This window comes from Pempheris klunzingeri, chromosome 22, assembly GCF_042242105.1.
Source record: "Pempheris klunzingeri isolate RE-2024b chromosome 22, fPemKlu1.hap1, whole genome shotgun sequence".
In the NCBI taxonomy this organism is placed as follows: Eukaryota; Metazoa; Chordata; class Actinopteri; order Acropomatiformes; family Pempheridae; genus Pempheris; species Pempheris klunzingeri.
The window spans coordinates 14,224,317-14,241,131 of NC_092033.1; the positions used below are offsets into that span (position 1 = coordinate 14,224,317).

The 16,815-nt window shown below is 42.5% G+C and overlaps 1 protein-coding gene across 1 annotated transcript in view; it reads right to left on the minus strand.

Moving 5' to 3' along the window:
• celf2 (cugbp, Elav-like family member 2) overlaps nucleotides 1-16,815 on the minus strand; it is a 186,644-nt gene that overhangs the window by 134,005 nt on the left and 35,824 nt on the right. The window contains exon 2 of the mRNA XM_070853488.1: nucleotides 12,855-12,890. Coding sequence (XP_070709589.1) covers nucleotides 12,855-12,890 — 36 coding nt within the window. The remainder of the gene's footprint in view (nucleotides 1-12,854; nucleotides 12,891-16,815) is intronic.

Below are 16,815 nucleotides of genomic sequence, written 5' to 3' on the forward strand. Positions count from 1 at the left end.
ACTCGGCTTTGCTATTTTTTCATTAAGTATTTATGAGGTAAATAAACGGCGTACATCATAGTAAAGTTGTATTGAACCGATGGAAAGCAACCAAGTTCAACACCAAGTCAGGCATGCACTGGATTTTCACAGTTTATAAACAGAGCCTATAAATAACCACAACTCAAGATATTGGTATTTTTTTTTACGAAAAGCATATATGCAAGATCTCCAGGCTCTGGAATCATTCCTAGGCCCCTATTTCATGCAGAGTCTCAAGAAATATCGCTGATTTGTGCTTAAGATCTGGTGAGTTTAGATAAAACCATAGACGTGGTAGCGTGATTGACTTTTTAGTTGCAGTTTGAACAATGACTGTGCAGTTTACTTGCAGTAAGATTAATAAGCCTTCCCCGACTTGAGCATCCCATCTTGACCTCGGCTTTTCATGAATATTAAGAAAATGGTCGGATCATAGAAAACAGCTCACTCAGGCCCCTGAAACCTCCATCGTTTTGGGTATGAATCCCAAGCCAAAAACATATTTGGATTTGAGTGGTGAAATCAGATGATGCCAACTAGAAACTGCATTTTGATCTTTAACTATTTAAAGCTTACAAAGCATTTTTACACAGTAACTATTGAAAAAGTTTATAAAGGTGAAAAAAACAACTAAAAAATCTTTCTACTTTGTCCTGCCACATACATGATAAAATAGAATTAGATAAATAGTTCCTCTGGTGATTAAATAAATCATTCAAATAAAAAAAAATGTATAGGAAAAATGTAGAAAAATACATTCAATAATAAAGTTAACATTTGTTGAGTTTCCAGCCACATATATAGAATGTGCATTTTGATGAGCATCAACAGGTGATACTGTGACTGACAGATGCTTTTTATTTACAGCTACATCACAGCTGTACAACCTTCATGCTATAACATTAGCAGGCCTCCTGCAGGCACAGACAGTGTTTCAGCCAGTCTAGTCTCCAGAGAGACGGTCCGGTCCAGCAGATCGTGCCCAGGAAGAGGCAGCGCAGACAGGCATGTCTCAGTGAGTAGCCCTCCCGAAGGAGGCACTGCCAGATCCTGCTCCATATACCTGGCACATCACAGCATCTCCTCCCCATAGGAGGCTGAGGCTGAAGACACAGGCAGGGAGCTGCTGATTAAAAATTCATCTCTCTGTTTATTATGATTTATGCATGTTTCACTGAGCCAGGAACGAAAAAGAGAGGAGAGGAGAACAGCTTCATTAGTGCATATTGTGTGTATGTGTGGGTAAAAGGCCCATGCCCGTTTGTGTACTCTTTGTGTGTGTGTGTGTGTGTGTGGCTAGCTGGCAGGTGGGGGATAGTTAAAATTATGGATTGTACGTGAGGTTCATTAGAATGTTTGGCATACAGGGCAAAATCGTCTGTCTTCACAAAACACCTGCATTTCACTGAAAAACAACAACAATTGAAATCCTAAATTATCCGGTGTGCACGGGCCATCGCCATTAAAATGCAGCAGACACTTTTGCTAACTTCTAACTTAATTACCCATTTCCGCCTCTGTTGTTTACCATTCAAATCAGATCGGCCTCTCAGTGCACTTTGTCTCAGCCAAAACTGATGGCAGGCGTGCGCTGCTGACAAATAGACACGTGGTGAGCACGACAACAAAACAAGTGACGAAGAAGAGCGCAAAATGGGCCATAGAACTCACCAGCGCTCGCACGTAATGAGCTCATACATTTGCTCAATTCAAACAGATGCTGCAGCCACTGATCATATGTTGCTTGCTGTTTTACAGTGAAAGCTGAATGTAAAGACCATAATAATATGGAGCAGAAAAAGAGCACAGAGTGCTGAATGGAGCGATGCTTTCAAATTTACATCTAAAATTAAGTACTACAAATGTTGGAGGGCTGACAGTGATAACTGATGATTTGTTATTTGCACTGACAGAAGCTCATATCTCTTCATACATTCAATTATTAAAGCGGCACTAGGCAGTATTTTTGCAACAAAAAAAAAACTGCTTTACCAGCTTAAATTTCAATAGTACTTGTAATTAAAAGATACACTACTAACTGCACCGCTTTGCTCCGCCCACAGGAAGTGAACGTTGTCCAATGTGCTCTGTGGAGGCCCACAAGCCCCTGGTGTTGGGCAAAGCGATGTCAGAGTTTGACGCCATGTCAGGGCTACGCCACTGTCATTGCAGTGTCAAAACGCGATTGTGAGTAATTGCACAGCATGACGCTGCAGAAAGCATCGATTTTATCATTGTTACTCCTTGAATCGGCTTATACCATCTAATGTATCTGGATTCCTTCTTGCTGTCTGCGTAGAACGTCCAGTGTGTCATATGACATGATGCTAAGTGACACAGCCAGTGTGTTATGCCCTTTAGACGTTTTGCCTCTCTCTGTAATCTTTGGAATCACATGTCAGACGGGGGAGTGAACATGAGCAAGTTGCATGCAGTTTCATCCATGTTGACATGCTGACTGAAAAAACTGTTGACATGCGAGGCCAGCAACATGGACAGTTGCTCCTGCACTCCAAGGATTCAGTTTCTTCCTCCTTGCCAGGATGGAAAGTATAGTGGGACACTACAAATCTAAACTTAGAATCATGAGAATATATATTTACATGGGTACAGATTCGTTCTCGTCAACTTGTGTAGTCTTTACTCAGCCTAAGCATTTATCTAATCAGACGACAACAACAGTTTTAAACAGCCAAGAGGTGATACCCTGATGCACATTGTTTTCACATAGGTCAAAGGCAATTTGCTGAATAAAACAGCAAATCAAGTTAAATACATGGAATCTGCAACTAAAATACTTAAAACCAAGCTCAAGCTAATGTGATCCTGTCAAGCGGCCTTGAAAACTGCTACATCTACATACTTCCTTAAATTTCCTCTAACAAGGCCTCTGAAGGCCCGTGTCTGTCTCTATCTGCTTGCTGCTCTAAACCTGTTCTCTGCACGTGCGTCTGTGTTCATGGGCTACTGTTGGAGAACAGAGGACATATGGCAGCGTCTGGGAGAGACAGAAGCTAGGGGTTGCAGGGAGGGCCAACTGGTACCATCCAGAAGGTCCCTGTTTGCAATATGCCAAATGCAGCCCCATTTAAATCCTTGTTTTTACATTTTATACGTTTGGAGCTCCCTCGGCTCCCCACCGAGTCGTGACATCATGCCTTCTGAGGACCAGCATCTTGTTTTTGTCATTGACAGGAAACGCCAAACTCTGGTGCTGACATCGCAGTAACTTGAGGCCACGGCTCAAACTGAGCAGCCTCTGTCTCTTTTAAATTGTGTTTACAATTTAATGACCTATTTGTGTTTGTTGTTTCCGGCGAGTGCCTGCTTCGCTCTCTCTCTCCTCTCCGCGTCTCTCTCTCTCTGTATCTCTCACTCCCTAACACACTCTGACAGCGAAAGGTCAATGCCCATTGGCTACATGGGGGGCACTGAGTGATGTAAAGGGGGGTGGGGGTTGTCATGGTAACGTGCAGGGCTCGGTGAGGACGCAGGATGCTCTCTGTGCCAAACACCAAGGCCGGGACCCGAGCGGGATCAAAAGACTGTAGAGCTCGACTCGCCGGGTGGAAGCTCACCGGACTGGGGCCGGACTGAACGCCTCAACGGCGCTTTAATTGACTGGCGGTTTACTGGCCTGGCAAATGGGAGGGGTGGGACTCGGTCAGTCATGCCAGTGAAGTAGATCTGCATGTAGGAGACTGACAGAGAGGCCTAAAGACAGCCAGTTGCGAGCAGCTCTGTTATGTCTGTGAGCCTGCATTCTGCTGAGCTTGGCTTCACATTAATAAAAGAGGGATTACCAAAGTCTGCAGGCTCCTCTTTGGCCCCTCTCCAGCCGAGAGCCGGGCGAGGGTTCGCTCCCTCCAACCCTCCGCCTCCCTCCTGCCATCGTTCGCTCCCTTTTCTTACTCTCCTCAGCATGCTGCTCACGTTCATTCCATTCAAAGAAAAAAAAAAAAAGCACTCTCATCTGCCTTTCCTCCTGTCTGTCTCCGTTCCATTTCTCTCCACTCTCCCTCTAAGTACAGGAGGGGGAAAAAATGCACAAAAACACAGATAAATTATTTAGATTTTTTTCCCCAAAGAGAGAAGAAAAAATGCTTGACTCTGCAGTTTGAAAGAAAAGGGGAATGGAGGGAAGGGAGGGGGGGTGAGAAATAAAAATTGCATTAGATACAAGATTCCGCAATCAGCCCGCGATATGAAGAATTAATCTTATCTTTCACCGGCACACACAGCCAAGTAGGAGAGCGCCTCCAAAGACTTCAAGATGACAACGGGACGAATTCGCCTTTCCATTACGCTGCCATTCAGCCATTGTGGCGGCCGACACCCAGCGATAAGCAGACGTATTGTTGCCATTGACAATGTCATTATGGGACAGTAAACAAGAGATGCAGCGGAGGGTCGGGATGAGCCGGGCGGGGCCAGAAGGTCACCAAGACAATCTGGAATGAAAGGATGCAAGACCCCAAGGGAGAGATAACAGTCCTCTTCTTCATCTTTTTCTTCCTCTTCATCCATCTCTTTTCTCTCTCTCGCTCCAAAGCCAAGGACGGGCATATGCTTAGAACAAAGCCCCGGCACTGCCGCGTAATCAACTCCTCTGTACTCCAACAGCAGCAACACAATCTTCCCTGGAGGTCATCCACAGGAAGAGGCTTAGGAGGCAGAGCGGCTGCGGGATCATGGGCTATTAAGATGGGAAAATAGGATGACATTCACCCGGCCTCCCACCCCGTTTTCCTCTACAAAGCATTATGTATATGTACAAACACGAACAGAGACTGCAGTCAGCTTGATGCCGCGCAGGTGTTTAGCAGAAGCAGCTGTAAATGTTTTTCCCGAGTTTTTCACAGCCTGATTTTATTTTTTGTTTTTATGACTTTGTACTTTGACTTTGTTTGCAATGCACGCTTTTACTTTTACTTGAATGCAGAAGTTTGAGGACGACCAGGAAGTCATAACTAACAGTGCTGACGAGGTCACTAAGAAAAAGTGATCCATTACTAATTAGCTTTTAATAGCCTCTGCTGCTAATTAGTTGTTATAGTGCATGTTTTTTGTTGCGGAGCAAAAGGAAAATGGTTTTCTAAGTCCTTTGGGCCAAGTCCAAGTGTCAAGTCTTATTAAAGAATGTCTTAAGTCCTTGAGGGCAAGTCGACATCAAACCACAAGTCTTCATAGGCAAGCAGCAAGTCATTTGAAATCACCACTACTGGCATTTGAACATCTCCGGCTTCAAAGATGTGTTGAACAGTGTTGCAAAGCTGATATCAAACCCTTGCAATAGGCATAATAATTCGATATTCAAGGTGTGTGGCCATGCAAGACCTGCTTGTGGATGTCTTATTTATTTTTTATGGTTCTGAACTTTAGCAGGTCTAAGCTTGTCTTTAGAGACATAGGAAGTCAAAAATGGTTGAGCCTTAAAGTCAAATAAATGACAAAAGATCCCAGAAAACCAAACTGTACTCCCAGCCATTGTTTGCACTGTAGTTGGGAACAGTTCCCCTGTCTCTCTTTACCCCAGCTGTGATGTTTTTAGCACCTGCAGAACACCTTGCAGTCCTCCGTCTGAAGTGGGCCTAAAGACCAATTTATTTATGGTTTCAGTGTCTGTGTGGCCATGGGGGTCTTTCATCATCTGTAAGGTTCCACAAAGACTGTTTGCATCCACGTGGACTGTGCACACTCCTAACACACCTACTGCACAGGCATTAAAAAAGCACACTGCACACTTGTTTCATGCACTGAATGTGCAGCATGTACTGTATTCCCCATGGGTCCCTGATTGTAGTTATCAGTCAGCAATACTGATTAGAATCTATTGAAGTCAAGTATCTACTGAGCACCAATTTGATCCAATACCAGCTCTCTTTTTTTAAAAATGTTACATACCTCACTTCATTGGAAGCATTTTTATGTAAGGCTGAATTAATTTCCGACATTGGTAAAGAATGTTTAATGCATGCACTATGCATGTCATCAGGTCAGTAACAGCACTGATACAAATACCGTGTATTAGATAAGTGTATCCTTAATACTTTGAGATCTGCATATGCATTGACCTTGGCTGGACATCACCAAGAAAACAAGACCCTGTAGAGTCATGTAAGTGTCTATTTGTGGCGGACCATAACCTCTATGAAGTCAGGCAAGACTGAAAACATAATCATTTTCTGATCTTAGCTTGGTTAAAACAAAACTAAAACTCTTTCCTGAAGCCCAGAAACAAGAATCAGAAAATATCAGCAGGTGGAAAAAAAAGAAAAAAGCAAAGAAGCTACATCATATCCATCATCAGATGTGACAGCGCTTTATTTCAGCCTCAACCTGACGCACTCACTCACAGCAGGCTGGTTGAGCATGGAGGTGGCAGAAGTGGTCCTGTTCCATTTGCAGACATTAGCACAGGGAGATTAATTTGTCCCCTTCCATTAGGTGGGAAAGCAGCCGTCATGGCTGCTCAATTATCCCTTAACAAAAAGTAAAGTACACAAACAAACAGGAGCCATCCAAATAATAAGCGCTGGATAAGTGTGCGTGTTGCATCATATGGATGCCTATGTGTGCAGGTATAGTTTGCATACAGAAGCTGGGAGAGGAGACCCGAGGGGTCAGGTGTGACTGTGTTTCCCACAGTGGCTGATGACTCATTAATGACCCAATCTGCATTTTCTACGTCTGATATTCTGCTATTCGGCATCGAAATATAGCAAAAGAGATGGCGTGGCAGAAAAAAAGAGGGCTAGAAAGACAGGATGAAGGATGAAGAGAGAAAGAGAAATAGGGGTTGTTGTTGTTGTGTTTAGACTTGCCGTCTTCCTACCGCTCCCTCCTCTTTTGTGAAGATTTCGACTTCATTAGAATTATAATGAACATCAGCGAGGCTTGCTGAAATATTTTTGGCTCCCTGAAAATAAATGAATACACAAGCAAATCAATTCAAATCTGCCCATTATGCCTGTTTTCTGGGTCGTATGAAACATGCATAATGGGCCACACTATAGGCATACAACGCTGTATGTTGCAGGCGGCCATGATAATGAACTAAAATTAGAGGATCATTTGTCATCATTGCCGACATCGTTCCATATTGTAAAATCAATTTCATGTCCACAACAACGTGCTCTTGATGCCATATTGACAGAATGAGAGACACATCAGAGCATTATGGTGGTAATGTAACACTACAGAGGAGTCATGTGGAATGTTGGTATGTTTTATGTGTGTGTGTGTGTGCGTGTGTGAGTGTGGCGCTTGTGTGTTTGGCTGTCGTGCTCCGCCGGTGTGATGATGTTGCTGTGTAGTGAGACTCGCTAATTGGCTCACCTGTCTCTCAGCCATCTGGAGCCTCTCAAACAAAAAAAAAAAAGAGGGGAAAAAAAACGTCACACCGAGTTCCCCCAACATCTCACACACACACACACACACACACACACACACACACACACACACACACACACACACACACACACACAACACAAAGGCGTGCATATGTGCCTAAATACAGGAAAAGATAAACAAGCAAAATGTAAATGAAACACAGAAGTAAGAGCAGATTTAAAGATATTTTCCACATCGTTCCACTCTTGTTATTGAAGAGCGTTAATAAGCAAAAACAAGCTGCGTATTGTTCTTTATTCTGAGTGGTATGGTGGTATGGTAATTATGCAAACACCTCAAAATTAACGCGATAATGATTAATTATGGAAACAACAAGGTTTCTGCTGGGGTAGAAGTCGGTCGCAAGAGCGAACAAGCAATCAGGACAGATTTACGGTGAATGCACAATAATTACAAATGATGCATTCTAAATAAATATTGTTATTGTCTGAGGAAAGCACTGGAATGTGAAGAAGACACACCCTCAGCTTCAGCTTCGTCCCACCTCAGAGAGCATCAGCTGGAAGAGAAAACACTCCACTATCCCAGAAAACCCTGGGGCATGCCGCTCTGAGTGTGTGTGTGTCTGTGTGTGTGTGTGTGTGTAGTCATGGTGGTTTGACTGAGTCTGTTCTCATACCAGCAGTGTTTCAGGAGGATAGAAGACACGGATATGTATGTGTGTGTTGATTTACTGTTGTAAGTCAGGATGTGTAGCTGATAACCATGGTAACCTGTGTCGCCGTCTTGGGAGGAATTTAGCCAAATAATAATATTAGAAATGCAACAAACATTTTGTAACCAACTATCAGTGTATGAAGAAATAACAAAAAACCAAGAAATAATAATATAAAGATGACAAATAATAAATGCCGTAAAAAGCCCTAAAAAAATAATGGTTGTAGTAAAGTTACTGCTTTCAGAAAATATATCAAACATTATAAATAAATAACACAAATACAATCAAATAGACATTATTATTATACATTTAAATATCTAAAAACACTAAATGAATAAATTAATGATTACAAAACACCATTATAATGATAAAGCATTTAGAAATTACAAAATTACAATGGAAATGATTAGCATTAGTAATGCTTTTTATGGCTATACCTACAGCAGCAGCAATAAAAGCTCTGAACACAGACACCTGTAGTGTGTCTCTGTGTCTGTGTCTGTGTCTGTGTAATAGTTTTTATTCTCTCAGTAGCCAATGTGTTCCAGGTCAACGGTCTGAATCACACACAAAGTAAGCCCCTCCCGTGCCACTGTATGTTCACCTGCCACCCAGTGTGTGTGTGTGTGTGTGTGTGTGTCTTGTCCACAGATGAAACCCATGTCTCTCAGAGAGAAAGAAAATGTCTCTCAGAGAGACAAGACAGATTGTGAAGAAGTGAAGGAAGAAAAGATGTCTAAACGTCCGTCAAGCTCCCGTAAGACACCCCCCCCCCCCCCCCCGTGTCCCTCCCCCACTCTGTCCCTCCCAATCATTAGCAGCTTTTCATAATTCATGTGTTTGGATGAAAAATGGATGAAGAGCGAGCTTGACACCAGTGCAGCCTCCAACAATTGAATGAGAATTTCATTTCCAACATTTCCTGCTTGAAGGGAATCTTGAGACCAGGTGAGAGAACGAAGGACTAGATAGTGGTGGTGGGGGGCTCCATTCTAAAAGGTCAGTTGTCTAGCTATGTACGTAGTTATGTACGTTTCTGTCCACTGAGCTACAAAAACAGAACCATGTCCTTTTCTAAGTTCTACCTGACAATTCTTAGTGACAAATAATCTCAACTCAAAGCCCTCTGTGTTCATCAGCAATGGAACCCACTCTGGGTTCTAAAAGCTTCAAGTAAGACTGCTATGATCTGCAAGGCTATGTGAGGTAAATGACTGAATACATTTGAAGTGCCCTTCAGCAAAGCACCAAACTCTTCACATGCTGCGCCGGAACCAGCATTGACACTACATGAATGTACAGCAGGCCGCTGCTGGGGGAGGAAGACAAGAGGAAGGAGGACGAAGAGATGTTGGAGGTTTTTCATCAACTTTCTTCCTCAAGACCTGATTTCGAGACTCAGGGAACCTTTCTCTGAGTTCGTCATGGTGTCATTCCCCTGATTCGTAGCACGCACGCAATCATCAAGTTTTACTGTTCGTATAGGTTTTGGCCCCAGAAGCAAACTCCTCCTCGCTGTCAAATGACGCCGAATTTTTGTCAGTTATGCTGACTGGGAGTGTTTTTAGACAGCAGGTCTTCCAGACTGCAGCTCTCATCAGACATGTTCACACTGGGGGATAAATTAGAGCTCAGGAAGGAGCCTTTAACACTGCTAACTGTCACTGCCGAGGAAAGAGAATACTCCAGCCAGTGTCTTCTGACTGCAGTGAGCCTGTTCCCCTCTCATAAATATTCAGATGTGGGAATAGTGGGGGAGGCGGGGCCAGAAGCGGCGCACCGAGCAGTCGCCGTAGCGAGGGACCGCTGTTGTCATGTGGCAACCGAGGAGGCAATAACGGACGCAGCGTACCGGGACGCCACATTGTGTGGATCCCTGTAATTATAGTCTCTGCTGTCTATGTGTGTCTGGCTCTGTAAACAGGAAGTGTGTGTGCATTTGTGCGTCTCACACACACCTGTAGCCCTCATGCCAAAGAGGAACTTGAGGCCTTTAGAGAGCTGTTGTATCTGTTCCACTTGTGAGCTGATGCTATTCATACACTAATCAATGCTTGTTTACGCCGATTCGTGTATTTTCTCGCATGAGGGCGGTACATGTGTGTGTGTGTGCGTGTGTGTCCCTGTCTCAGGAGGTCATGTCAGAGCCAATGGTGGGTTTGGGGCTGATAATGACCGATGCTGAAAGGCATCTGTGGAGCTACACTCGCTAATTATCAGCTGTGTGCCTTCAAAGAACATTATCAGCACAAAGACCTGCAATTAGACACACACTCACACACACATACACACATGTACACGCATATACACACTCACATACAATCCCTTCACACCCTTTATCACCCCTGTTTCCGGCATCAGCTCTTCCTCCTCCCAAACTGTCTTCTTTTCTCTTGATTGTTGTGGTTCTATTTTTTTAAAAACCCTACTCAGTTTTTTCCTCCTCCCCCCTGCTTTCATTCTCGACTTCTTTTCTCTGCTCCCTACGACTCCCTTGACCCTCTTTTCCTCCATCCTTACTCCATCTATCCAGCCTGTTTTCATTTCCTGTTGTCTGTTTATCCATCCCCATCCTCCCAATTCCAGCCCTATTCTCTCTTTCAACTCCCCTGTTTCCACTTTTCCTATCTCTTTCTCCTCACCCCCCTTACCTCCTCCTCTTCCTCCTCCTCCCAGCTCCTCATCCTCCTCCTGGCCCAAAACAGACGCTTAAATAACGAGCCGGGTGTCAGTCAAACCGCCAGAGAGCTTCATTAGAGGAGGAGAGCGTACAGGATCAAATTACACGCCCAGTTCTCTTTTGTGAGATTGTGTGTGTGTGTGTGTGTGTTTGCAGGGGATTGTGGGGGGTCGGCGGTGGTGATGGTGGTGGTGAAGGCAGAGGGGAAGTAAATATATGTTCCGGAATGACGCAGCTGTGTGGCGGATTAGCGCATATCGTTTGTGTGTGTGTGAGCTCATGTGCCAGTCACAGCCTCGCCTGTTTCCTCCAATCAGAGAGACAAACAAAAGCAAACTATTTTGCCTAATTATTCACAGCCACAGTCATCTTCTTTTTCTTTTTCCCTCTGTGTTTTGCTCCTTGTCTGTCGGCGTCTGTTTCTCCGCAGGATCTTGTTTTTGATTTGGGCTGATTTACCTGCTGCACATGCCTGTCAATATCAGACACAGCTTTAGGCCGATACTATACATGGTTTTTATTATTAAAAGTCAATATCATCCAATTAGGTCGAATGATCCATACTATTGTAGAACTGATCATCACAACACTGCCAAACTACCAGGCATTTACCTAGAGGTTAAAACGAGCAGCAATTAGAATGGAGCTCCTGAGGCTCTCAGAGGATGACATCAGAGGTCTGAAATGATTCAGCCCATTAAAAATGCATATTTTTTACAGTACTAATACATATTTTTCCAAATATACAGAGACAGAGACATTTCTCACCATTTTTTCTCACCAACTGCATCTAATGGCCATTAGATGCAGTTCTTTTTATTCTACAATAAAAATCGTCTTGCAGAGACTTAAAGCTGGCTTGACTTATCAATCATTGTGAACATCTCATCACTTTTGCCTGCATTGATGTGACCAAATTCACAGCTTCTCCTACACGGTACTGATGTTTCTTTACTATTTGTCTTCTAAGTTGGATTTTCTGATCTTTTAGGCAACCTACTCTCAGATTTTGGAGTGTCCTTAAACGCACAAGCGAAGATGTATTATAGAAGAGTCCAAACTCACAAGTAATGTATTATTTGGTACAATATCTGAGGTGTTCAAACCCACTGTTAGTCCTCTGAAATAGATGCAATTGTACTGAAATACTACACTTCATTCAAAAAATTCCTGAATAAAAGAGAATCTACTTACTCTCTCAACAACTACTCAGAGGAGTGCATGCACACACATAATCTTCCATGCTGAAGCAATAATAATATAAAGTGTTTAAGGGTCAATTCACCCAAATTACAAAAGAAAAACCAACAAATGTAACAAATCATAGTGGTTAACAACCACACCTGCTGATGCATTATGGATACTATAAATGCTTATGAGACATTTTATTATTAGGCCTTTGGTAGATAACCAGTCATTATCACCGGCACTCGTAGTTCATACTAACTGTAATATTTAATGAGTGCTGCAACATTAAGCATTATCTGTGATAATAATTCAGATCATAAAGCATTATAGATACATTCAAACAGGTGAAAAACTGTTCCTCTACTTTTCCTTCTACTATCTCTGCCCATATTGAAAGAAATGGGTGAGGGGGCATTGATGGTTTTCAGGGGAGGATATTCGTCCTCTTCCTGTTAACTCTGCCTCAGATGAGAAATAGGTACTGCTATTTTAAGATCAGCCCTTATTTAAACCGTCTTCTCCCCTTCTCCCCTCCCCTCGCTTGATCTGCCGCTCTGTCGCCAAAGGGTTTAGTTTAATGACCCTCCTCGGCCGTAGATCTGAGCCGTCTCACATCTCTCCTTTCCAATTTCCCTTTTCTTTCTCTCTTTATTCCTCTTTCTCTCTCTACCCACTCCCTCTCATCTTCCTCCTGCCCTTCTATGTTGTCACCCCAACAACATCACCAACACCACTCTAGTGTTGAAGCTACAATGACTGTCGATGTAGTTAGTGTTTGGCCTGAAGCCTGGAGATACACTGTATGCCTCATTGAGGATCACGCTGAAGGGAAGAGAGGGACTGAAGGGTTAGAGAGAAAAAGAAAGAAAAAGAATAAAAGATGTATGACAGTACCTTTGTATCGGTCCAGAGAGGTCACTGGCGTCCTGCCTGAAAGACAAGAAGGAAAAGAGCAGATTTGTAAAAAACTGTGAACATAAAATATATTTATATATTAAAGATGTGAAAAATAACATGAAATAAAATAAAACAAATATTTAAAAGAACAAGAAAAGTGGAGAGATTCACTCATATTTAATGTCAAAGCTGTGGCAAATGGATGTTAACCAAGCAAAGCATCTCATTTTTATTGGCTTATTCTCTCATTTTACGCTGATGATATTCTGCTGTCAGTAAGTCAGCGGTCCTCCATACTGAAGGTGACAACACAGTCTCCTTAACAGCATCAAAAGAGCATTTGGTTTAGAGAAAAACATGTCATCAAATTTGTATTGTTTTTATCTGTTATCTATTTAAATGCTGCGAACTTGCAACAAGACGATTTCACAACGCATATATATATTGTATTTTCCCACACCACTGTGACCCCATGGTGACATTTCCTAATCTCCTTGCCCCACCCATATTGACCGTTTCCAAATTGAAGATATAGCACTGCAGAGGGGCTTTGCAGTTTTGACTTTAGTTCAGCTACTTTTTAATAATGGAAGTAAAACAGTTGGGTGCTGATGAAGGCAGTATTTCTGGAAATATAATACAAATCATGCACAAGATACTGGCAAAACAAACCACACACACAGACAAACTGAGCCATCTAAATAGTAAATTGGTCTTGTCTGTCCTTGGGAACAGTAGAGAAACTTGTTCGTTCCACTGGGTTTTTTCCATAATTCCCTGCTGTTTCCTCTGTCTCTCTCCTTCCCTTTTTGTTTTATCCCTTCCTCCAATCCTCTGTTCCTCTTCCACTGCATGTAAATAAATTGGTCCCCAGGCCCCACCACTAGACACTGTGTGTGTGTGTGTGTGTGTGTGTGTGTGTGTGAATCAGCATTACACCCAATGCAACACAGACAAAAAAAGCACACAACCCTCCAGAGCTCAGAGCAGCACTGAATTAGCCCGGATTTTATGTCACTGAGGTAAATAAAATAATAATGAATTAACAATACTGTCATTAATAACCAGTGTGAGTGTGCGTGAGTGTGTGTGTGTGTGCGTGTATGAGAGAGAGAGAGAGAGAGAAAGAGAGTATGTGTGTATTATGATGAAATGCTGAGAAAAAACTCCTTGCTCCTCCTCAACACAGTGGCCAATCACTGCTATCGCTACCCTTTGCATTTCAAAGACACACTCTTGTCTGTTTCATCTCCGAACGCTCATCCTGTTTTTCTGCTACACACACACACACACACACACATGCACGTTAGCCACCTCCGCTTCAGTCCATTTTCCCAATGCCATGAATTATGAAAAAGGGTAAATGGAACATCAAACACACACTGCTTGCACTCACAAGTTTACACACCACATAGACACACATAAAAAGAACACACTCATGAACCACTACATGTAAAACTCCACCACACACACCATCTCACATATTCTTCAATCTACATGCATTTATACAAGCAAACCGTTTGCACTCCATGGTTCCTATTACTTATTAACTCATATATTACTGCTGGATGTTAAAACCTTTACTGCAGCGTAAATCTAACAGAAACAGTTTTAAAGGCCTAATTTAACTTCATTATGCTGACTTTAAGACCACGATGACACTAAAGAGACAGTCAACCAACCCAAAGCTTATTAACTAGCTTAAACTCTTATGAGGTTGATATTTAGTTGAAGGTGATGAAATCTGATGAATCAAGAGCAACATAATCGTACATTCCAGACATGTTAGAAGTTTGAATTTAAATAAGTTTGCGGGTTCAAAACTGAAGTACTCTGAAACTTCACATCAAAATTCAAGATTTGTTTTTAAAAATGAATGGTTATATTTGGTACTTTAAGCACCAGTTAGTGTGGTTTGTTGATGTGCTGCCGTTCCAGGAGATAACATGTGAGTCACACACTGTGGCCTCTGCTGTGGCTGGGGGAACTTCCTTCTTTTTCTGTCTTTATCTTTTCAATCACACTGGCTTTTTATGCTAATGGTTACTGCCCCAATCGTCTTCTGTTTCTTTGAATAAAGTTGGACTAAATGCCCTTTTATTGGTTTAGAACAACCCCCTCCCTTTAAAACCCCACTGACCTCCCAATGTGTCCCAAGTGTGTCCTTAAAAAGTTTAATCCAAGTTGTTTTGCTAGACTGTTTTGCAGTTAAACAGTACAGTAAGTTTGTCATGTTAGCAAATTGCTAAGTTTAGGAGCAATGACCCAGATCTGCCTTTTCCCAATATCCTCTCAAACCTAATTGGATTACCTCAAAAATGCACTGACACGAGGTTTAAAACAAGTCTTTTTGTCCGAGTTCATGTACGGACTTTTGTTTGTGTGAAAATGTCTGGAAAAGACAAATTACTGCGGGAATGTCACATTTTATTGTCACACAAGAGTACATGTTAGGTCTGGAGAATATCTTACCCTTTCAACCCCTTTCGAGAGTCTTGTAGGCTGCCCCACTACAGAGCCACTTAAAAAAATAAAGTCTCTTTTTATAGAGCTAGTGATCATTTTGTTGAATGAAAAAAGGCTTCTAGGACTGATTTCTAGAATACCAATTGCTCCTTGTTGATCTGCTTTAGTCAGGCCGACAAGATTTGGGTCAGAATTGATCACTGGGATGTAAGCAGATGGGAAAACAGTGTCTAGGTGGAAACCAGCCAGGCTTATGCTTCACGACGGACAGCTTTTTGGCGGCGTACACTGTATAGACCCAAGCACAAACTCCTGCAGGCCTCACGCCGCTGCAGGCCTGGCAGAGACGTAAAATGAATCTGAAACGTAAGGGACTCCGCGGGCGATGGTGCCAGAGCCGGCGCAAAGACGGAGCAGGTGGCAGGACCCGGCGAGTACCACAGGCTTATTTTGGACACAAACACACACATATACACACACTGCATTAGCGCTACACGAAGGGAGACACTGCGAGCAAGCTGTCACGGCACTTCTAAACACCATCGATGACAGGAGCATTCCCATGTTGGAGCTTTTAAAGTGATTTTCCCCTCTCTCTCTCCCTCTTTCTTATGAACACACAAACAAATATTGGAAGTGACATGGATGCTTTTATCATGGTGTGAAACATGAGATAGTGTGTTGATACTCTTATGGGATCGGTGTTAATCCATTATCAATGACACATGAAACCAGGTTACTGGGAGAAATCAGGTTACAGGAAATACAAGCAGCTGGTGAAATTTTCTAACGTATTCTCTTTTACAAGCAGAATAAATGTGTGGGATACCATTACAGGTGAGTGAGAAAATATTTGTTTTTTTTCATTTGGGAGAAATGACTTTAATTATCTAAAATACAACGACGCACCACTAACATAATGATGTTTCCTTTCACCCAGCCACCACCATTGCTGCAATAGCAAACATTTTCCTTGTCTGAAGTCTTCATTGTGCATGTGTTCTTTTGTAAAAACCCCACAGGAACCAACTAAACCAACCAAATCAGATAATTAATCATTTAATATTTAAAATGAAAAAGTAAAATAGTAGAAATGGAAGTAGTAAAAATGTCCCAGCCTGTCTGATTACCAGTCTAAAGCCAAAAGACACTTGGTATTTTTTCTTGATAAATAACTTCAATGACTAATCTATTATCAAAACCATGATCAGATCCTTTTGTACTGATTGAATGATCGATTAATTGTTCAATTTGATGTGTGATCCGCCAAAAAGCCCCCCGAGCGTCTCTAGCTCAGTCTCTCTCTCTTCCAAAATGTTTTTCTCCCCTTCGCCTTCCTCCTCTCTGCAGCCCATCTGTGTCATTCTAACACTCTGCATTTTTTAACACTTCTCTCCTTCTCACCTGCCATCCTGTCTTTCACATATACACAACCCGCTTCACATACAGCACCCACAATCCCCAACCAATCAACACATCGAAACACACATCT